Source organism: Galleria mellonella, unplaced genomic scaffold (assembly GCF_026898425.1).
Source record: "Galleria mellonella isolate WM207_F2 unplaced genomic scaffold, CSIRO_AGI_GalMel_v1 utg72, whole genome shotgun sequence".
NCBI lineage: Eukaryota > Metazoa > Arthropoda > Insecta > Lepidoptera > Pyralidae > Galleria > Galleria mellonella.
The window spans coordinates 1,388,909-1,397,973 of NW_026442144.1; the positions used below are offsets into that span (position 1 = coordinate 1,388,909).

General features: G+C 30.9%; 1 protein-coding gene across 2 annotated transcripts; it reads left to right on the forward strand.

Moving 5' to 3' along the window:
* The first annotated feature begins 261 nt into the window (after window positions 1–261).
* LOC113517091 (chitin deacetylase 1) lies at window positions 262–8,492 on the forward strand. 2 transcript variants are annotated; one of them, XM_026901648.3, is made up of 5 exons: window positions 262–424; window positions 1,478–1,616; window positions 3,899–4,011; window positions 6,396–6,545; window positions 6,842–8,492. In XM_026901648.3, exons 1-5 carry the CDS (start codon window positions 373–375, stop codon window positions 7,999–8,001), a joined length of 1,614 nt encoding a protein of 537 aa, XP_026757449.1. In that variant the 5' UTR covers window positions 262–372; the 3' UTR covers window positions 8,002–8,492. The 2 variants fall into 2 exon arrangements, with proteins under 2 accessions (XP_026757449.1, XP_026757448.1); XM_026901647.3 differs by lacking the exon at window positions 3,899–4,011 and adding an exon at window positions 3,610–3,740 and having other exon boundaries at window positions 273–424.
* The last annotated feature ends 573 nt before the right edge of the window (window positions 8,493–9,065 follow it).

Consider the following 9,065-nt stretch of genomic DNA (forward strand, 5'->3'; position numbering starts at 1 on the left):
AATTATGTATAATTACTAATAATATGCCAACATTGAAGCACAAATTCATGTCATGACGCAGCTATAGAAAAAATACCGTAATAATTAGTTTTTCAATTAAAGTAGTGTTAAAAATATAATGAATGATCATTAAAATTTTGATCACTTCCATCAAACGTCATCATTATTAAAAGCTTATTAAAGGCTGATTTACTTATATAGTGATTTAAATTAGCTGGAGGCACAGTGCGTATAGGACAAACGTCGACTGCTCGCAGGCTGGGTGTTTAAGCACGCCCTGCCAAGTTATATAAATAGGTGAAGAGGGGCAGCTGAGACCTCTTGCACTTTCTTGGCGGCGCACAACCAAGTGGCCAGTACTCGCCGAGAGCCATGGCTCGACACGCGTGTTTGTGTCTCGGTGTGTTGGTGCTCGCCTGCTACGGTGAGTCTCCCCACCCAAATTTTACAATATTGCATTCCATGAATGTTATTATTTTTTTCTTTTTATATCCATATATATACAGTCATTTACCACGTTTCAATAAGAATATTATTGTTTTTATAATTAAATTAATATATATATTATATCATATAAAATAATTTAAAAACATTTTGATGCTTAGTTTTTAATTTATAATGCTGTGGTGGTATACCACCACAAAAATAAATGTAAATAACAAGGTTTGTGTATTTCATCAAAGAAATAACTTGTAATTACCATAATTACTTTGATTTATTTCGTATTATTTTCTAGAAATTAAAGCTATCTCATTGAACAAATACATTTTATATTGAAATCTAAAATTGTTTTTGATTTCTTATACAAATTTATTAGTACTAATTCAAATCACAACCAGAAGCAATAATTTTAAGTCAGTATAAACGACTATCTACGTGGCTCGTTGTGTCTGACTGAGCTGACCTCGATTTCTTTTCAACATTTTAACTTTCAATGCCGACCCCAACTGCTTACGGAATTAACTGCAACTTGCATGCTTCTCTTGATTCCATTTAAATGTAATTTTCAATAAATACAGCATAAACTAATAGATATTATAATTGTATTACTTCATAGAATCACGTAATCAGGTGCCTAAACAAAAATAATTATTTAGACGTGTCAGGCATACAAAACTTTTCAAGTATTCAGCACCGTAAAGAAACGGTAACTACATTCCTTTATTGCTAGTGTTGTAATCGCTGCTTATACCGTATTGCGTTACCTAATAGCCATCCAGTCTTGAATTCCTTAGTTAATAGATATATAGAGATATTATATTATATACGATATTATTTTTTACATATAATTATTAATTATAGGTACCAAACATTTATATGATTTTATGTAAATATATTAAATTTTTATTAAATTCCATGTATTCCAGTTATTGTTTTATAATAAGTTTATTGTATATATTTAAATTAAATTTTAAATTTTTTTATTTATATTTAGTGAAATGTATAAATTTTCTCTGATAAATGTGATGTGTTACAGTGAGCAGCGAAACACGAGTTAAGCGACAAGAGGATGATCCGATTGGAGATGACGTGAACGCCGAGCAGCTATGTGAGGGCCGACCCGCCGATGAATATTTCCGACTCACCACCGAAGGTGACTGCCGAGATGTCGTCAGGTAAGCATTGTTCAACGTCCCTTTGTTTATGTACTAACTTGTAAGTATATAATTCAAATATAAATAGTAACTTCAAGATTTATCAATATTATTCTAGCTACAAATAAGAAAATAACACACATTTTTCTAATTTATTCAGTTCGTTTTCTCTAGAAACTTGGTGAAAACGCGTTAGAAATAAAACAAGTTTCACTAATCGAATGAATCGAGAACTAGAAATCACACCTCTATGTCTATGTAATGGACAATCATTACACAACAAAATATATTATCTACTTATTAATCACTAAATCTTAGCTATTTTATAAATTTAAATTATCATACTCCATTAGTAAATAGCTGCGGTATGCGGTGACATTCTACGTCCATGAACAGTCACTAGTACCTTACCTAACTGCATATTCAAATTTATTTGAGTTATCATAGTATTTTATAAACATTACACTATATTACACAATTAGGAAGTGACTTCATTATACTGCTGGTATAATTAGACGATAAAAACCGTCAAAGTAATAAATCACAACTTATCTACTTACTATTTCTTTTTACTATTACTAAACTTAATATTATACACGTAATAATAAATTATAGAGAGGTACCTAAATTACTATTACATATTTTATTCTTTATCTAAAAGTTGAGTATGTCATAAAAATATTAAATATATACTTATAATAAACATAAAAAACAATAAATCTCTACATTTTACAAAAACAAATAAATAATAAAATATTGAATTAGCTTAATGTTATGATTAATTTCCAACATTTTGTGTAAAGAAATTACAAATTTCATGTTTGGAAATGGTAAACAAGCTGACAGTACAGCTAATAGAAAGCGACATAAATTGACCATAATACTTTTATGGTCAATTTATGTTTAATATTAATACAATCGTAAAGTATTATTGTGATGTTAATAACCCCCTTGGGTTATTATTCCTAAGGATTAAAATTATTAACAATAAAAACTAAAACCTTTTACAAATCCATTTTAAATATTATACTATTTTGTTACTTTCTTTCAAATAGGTAATTGAAAAGAGAAAAAAAGAATTCAAGAAAATAGTAATAACTAAAATAAGTTTATGTGAGGTTTAACATTTTTATGAATAAGAGTATAAGATGATATCGCTTTCCTGTTGGAAATTGCATTGTCTCCTAAATCGAATGTCTATATATATGTATAACGGAAATTTTATGAACTCCCTATGTTTGTCATTTCCGACAATGTCCATTCACTTGCAGTAACTGAAATATTATTGATGTCAGTTCAAATACAAAACTCATCTAATAAAACATAATATTATATATAGACCCATAAATAGGGATGTTCTCTCATCGCAAGGTAACTGATATTTTTTTTATACAACTTGAAATGGCTTCGGAATTAAGATGACGTCCCATCTAATGAAAGTGGTAATTGTTACCTCTAAATATGAGTATAAATAGCAACATGGAGACGCTGACTAGAACATGACAACTGTAATAGTCATACATTGCCATTTCTAAGAACTAAATTGTTATGCCTGCGTAGAAAATAATTTCACTCTCATGTCCTGTCCATGGATAGAAGAGTACACACATGAAAACCCATTCAGTATAAATGTATGAGTATGTATGTATGTATACCATTTTAATCTGAAACTATCGACTGCAACATGACATATATTTGGAATACCACACCTTTCCTACAAGAGAAAACGATCGTGTTTGAAACTGCATCGTAAGTAGAGCTAGTAGTATAGAACGTAACCAAAGTAATTATACTGTAAATGATATTCGAAAATTATAATTACTCTTGTATAATGTAGCCCTGAAACATTTGGGAGCGGTAGTAATAATTTATTTGCTTGAGCCTTTCGTATTGAAATATTTAAATCTTACTTTGATTTCATGTAATAATGTTCTGTCATTGTTAATAAAAAATCTATGTATGGCCTGCTATCAATTGGGTGAAATATTTGTGCTGAGAGCATCGCTGTGTACAGGTGCGACCAAGGCAGCGAGAATGGTGTGACCAGGCTCGCCTCTGTGCGCTGCCCCGTTGGTCTCGCCTTCGATATCGACCGCCAAACCTGTGACTGGAAAACAAATGTTAAGAATTGCGATAAAATAGAAAGTAAGTCCTGTTTATCAAAGGAAGTGGATATACGAAGGGCCTAACTTCCGCATCGGAAATAAACGCGTGTCAGAAAACTGCGAACGCCTCGTTAGCCTTCCGGATATCCACTTCCTATTTTTTTACATTCGTTTTAATTACATTTCTTGTCAACGCAGGTGCACTAGGTCAGGTCTTAAACAGATCACTTGCCCGTCTGGACTGGCTTTCGATCTCGATAAACAAACCTGCGACTGGAAGGGTAAAGTGACCAACTGTGAGAAACTCGAGAGTAAGTGCCGAAATAGAAGTTATTCGCGCGTAGCGAGCAACCGGGCTTGGGTGGGTGAAGGGGCCGCGTCGCACTGTAGATTAGGTGTATTGCATGAGGCCCCAGACAAAAGGAAAGGCCAATAAAGGACCGATCCGTTTTTATTTTACATTATAATAATTTGCATTAACATTTCTTGTCAAAATTTTATATGTCCATTATTACTGTAATTCGATTATCAAATGTTATATTATTATTTCATTGAAAATTTTGTGAAGGTATTTCATTATTTATAAGGTATTTTATTATTTATTACCATTCAAAAACCTACATTTAAATATGTAAACTAATTTAGTTAACTATATAATCATTTAAATCATTCTTATAATGAATATATAAATAAATGTAACTAAGACATTACTTATATATATACCTGTTGTGAGAATAAATTAATATTGTATTTATCTAATTTAAACTAAATTCATATCAATGTTTCGACCATGTAATTTCATGCACATCTCATGCTGAAATAATAATAAATTTAATACTATCTATGGACACTTATACAGCTGTAAAACAGAAAAAGTTATAGATACGACTAATCGTATGTGAAAGTTATGGTCTATCTATTTACAAAGTAATGTTGATGCAATAAAGTTAGTTGCCCCTAAAACTGAACTACCATAGTGAAAAGTGAATATTCAAAGCACAACACTTTACACTTGGCAAGTTCATAGATCCAGTGCACACGCAAATATGTAGTGTAAATACCGATTTGTCTAATACATAAACACTGTACACTTCTATCTTTCACTTGACTTTCTAAATACTAACTCAACGCTTCAGCTTCATTATTAATTAAGTAATAGCCCAATAATAGTTATTAGTTTTTAGAACTATTTGCAGTGTTGCCAGATTAAGTATATTTTTCGCAATTTTAGATAAAAAGTTTCTTTTCGAAAAATTTTGGCGAAATGTTTGGATAATTTTATTCGACAGTTTTAATACTTGTAAATCATATAACAATATATAAATACAAAAAATATACTAAATTGGTTACCTAATGGTTAGCTGGTAGAGAATGTCATATGGCATTAAGCTCACCACTTGTACAAATTTTATAATGCAATAAAGAATAAATAAAATAAAAAATTAAATTGATATAAAGAACAGCATGGCAATAGAAGTTAAGCGAAGGAAACTGCTACTTTGTTACATAGCGAAATGTAGTGTAAATAGACACAAATTGGTAATTGAGTGAACGAAATCATGTCCATTTGGAGAAAAAAATCACATTTGGGTAATATTAAAAAATCTGGCAACCCTGAACGTTTCTCTTTTTACATGTTGTACCTAGTCCATAAATTAATTTATAACATACTAATGAGATAAGAAACATAATATAAATAATATTCTAATCACTAATAAGTCTTGTACGTATGTATTATACACAACAGCTTTGGTTTTTAAATAAAATATTTTTGTCTTTCTTTTGTTGTTCAGTCGTAAATGAGATTTTCTTTTGAAATAACTGTAGGTTTTTATCCATATATTAATAGATATAGGGATCCACAGTTATTATAAAAAATTAGGTAGTCCCTAAATACTGGTATTGTAAGTATTTTTATGAAGATGCTTTATTATAATCACATCTACTAAATCTAAACATTATACGACTGTGCAAAAGAATAAATATTTTGGCCTTTTTACTAAAATTTTATATAATTGTTACGGTGTACATATACCTCGATAAAATTCTCGGATAAATATGGGCACATTGATTGTTATGCTAACAACAACAGTCAATAAATACTTCTGACTACTCTATATTAATGAGTAAATAAATGTCTAGGTAGGTAGTATATTAAAAAGTATAATTAACTTTTTTAATATATACAATTAAAAAATATTTAGTAAAAAGGTTAAAAGTATTTGTTTACGTTATTGATATTTATTCTTCTATCTTTTTTCTTATCCCACTATTCATGTTTCAGACTTTCAAATACATTTCATCTCAGTTGTATTAATTTACCTTTCCAATATTCTATTCTGTCTTTACTTCTCTGATAACTAATTAATCATAATGACGTGACCATATTTCGTGAGCACAGTATTATTACATACCAACATAATTATCTACCTACTTACTTATTAATTTTTTGAAATTACTTTCGTTAACTTTGTCATTCTGTCACGCTTCGCCGAGCACTTTCTTCGCTCGTTCTATAATGAACCTTTACACTCGTACAATGAAGACGTCACACCGAGATGAAACCAGTTCCATTTTATTAGGTATAATCCATAACTGTTATATAAGCACACAGATCATGAGTGTACCCTACTTGTTACATCCCAAAATCCAAATTATAACATTGTATTTGAAATATATTTTCTTGATATTACAGAACCAAGAAAAGTTTTACCTATCCTTAAGACCGATGAACCAATATGTCCGGAAGGGAAATTGGCCTGCGGAAGCGGAGACTGTATAGAAAAGGAATTATTCTGCAATGGCAAACCCGACTGTAAGGATGAATCTGACGAGAACGCATGTAGTGAGTACCTTTGTTAAATATAACAAATTAAGATAAATATTTGAGTAAAGTAAATAACTACAATCTATTATAGTAAAATTTAATGAAAATATAACCAAGTTTTGAAGAAATTATCATAGATACTCTCTTAATGAATAGGAAATAGGATTTTTTTATATGCACTACTATTGAACGTTATCAGGCTGTCTTTTGGTGAGGTCAATTATTTATTGAACTCAATCAACTTAAGGAAAATGTAAATACATTTTCATTAAGTTCCGTTGAAACGTATTATAAATCAAAAAAATTTTTTGCAGCTGTTGACGTGGATCCAAACAGAGCACCAGATTGCGATCCCAACCAATGCACACTCCCCGATTGTTTCTGCTCTGCTGATGGTACCCGCATCCCAGGAGGAATTGAACCTAACCAAGTACCTCAGATGATTACTATCACCTTTAACGGAGCAGTTAATGTTGACAATATAGATTTATACGAACAAATTTTCAATGGAAATCGACATAATCCCAATGGCTGCCAAATTCGTGGTACTTTTTTCGTTTCTCACAAATATACGAATTACGCAGCTGTACAAGAACTACACCGAAAAGGACATGAAATTGCAGTATTCTCCATTACACATAAAGATGATCCCCAATACTGGACAAGTGGAAGTTATGACGATTGGTTAGCTGAAATGGCCGGCGCAAGATTAATACTTGAACGTTTTGCTAATATAACTGATGCCTCTATAATTGGAGTTCGTGCTCCTTACTTACGTGTAGGTGGAAATAAACAATTTGAAATGATGGCAGATCAGTATTTCGTATATGATGCTTCTATTACAGCCCCTCTTGGCCGTGTTCCTATTTGGCCTTACACACTCTATTTCCGCATGCCACATAAATGTAATGGTAATGCTCATAACTGTCCATCAAGAAGCCATCCCGTTTGGGAAATGGTTATGAACGAATTGGATAGAAGAGATGATCCAACATTTGATGAATCTCTGCCTGGTTGTCATGTGGTTGACTCTTGCTCCAACATACAAACTGGTGAACAATTTGCGCGTCTTCTACGCCACAACTTTAACCGACACTACACGACCAACCGTGCTCCTCTTGGTCTCCATTTCCATGCCTCTTGGCTTAAATCCAAGAAGGAGTTTAGAGACGAACTAATCAAATTCATTGAAGAGATGCTTGAGAAAAATGATGTGTATTTCACTTCTTTAATTCAAGTAATCCAATGGATGCAAAACCCAACAGAACTGTCATCTTTAAGAGACTTCCAAGAATGGAAGCAGGAAAAATGCGACGTAAAAGGTCAACCTTTCTGCTCTTTACCAAATGCGTGTCCATTGACTACTCGGGAGTTACCAGGAGAAACTCTACGCCTGTTTACATGCATGGAATGCCCCAATAACTATCCCTGGATATTAGATCCAACTGGAGAGGGTTTTACTGTTAAGAAGTGATCTCTTAAGTTACGTTAAAAGACTGTGTACACATGTAAATAATACTCAATAATGTTAATAATAATTACATTTTTGTGATCGTGTGACGAGGTCAACTGGAGTAAATATTTTTAACATTAATTCCGTATTCATCAACGTATTCAAAGAGCTATTTTCAGACTTCATGTATTATTTGAACGTTATTAAATATAACGTTCGATTTGTGATGTGCCACTAAACTAATAATTTTGATATGATTAATTTCTACCACGATTTTTACTATAAAGAAAAAATATGGGTAGTCCTTAGTAAAATTCACAGTGTAGATTCCTATCTTAAAGTGAAAGTTGATACTCTGGGCCTTAATATAATCATGGGGCTAGTTACTATAAAAACACATGCGGCCTTAAACATTTTATGTCATAGATAAGTAGACTTAATGTTTCATTAAGTAATTAATTTAAGTTACTAGAAACTTTTGGACAATAAAACTTAATTTGATTATAAATAAATTGTTTCCTATTTCTTTCACCTAATATTTCTATAAACATAAAATATTATAAAAAGGACAATTCTAAGCTTAAAATACATTTTTCAAAATACATATTACTACTACTATTAAATATTACTTAACAGTAATCTACCTATTTAGGTATTTCTCGATTTTCGAGTTAACAGGTACTGAACACCGTCCGATGTTAAGTCTGTCAAATGTACATAGAATTTCACTACGCATTAAAGTCTATATACATAAAAAATAAATAAATATTATTAGATAGATTTTAGACAAATATAAAGAATTATTGTATGTGAGTTTGCTTTTTTAAATTTTATTTAAACGTTCAAAAATGGAGGATGTTCACAATTTGGTTGTTTATTTTACGTTTGTTACTTAATAATCTGACATTTATAAACTGATTTGGAAAATTACCTCTTTTATCTGAAAAGATTTCAGAGAGGACACATGAATTTTTATCATAATCGGTTGAGTGGGTACTTTAATTTTTAAATGAAAACAATTGGCTTTGCCGCAATTGAAGTAAATTTTTTTTTTATAAAATATACATCGGAGCTTAAAATAAAAT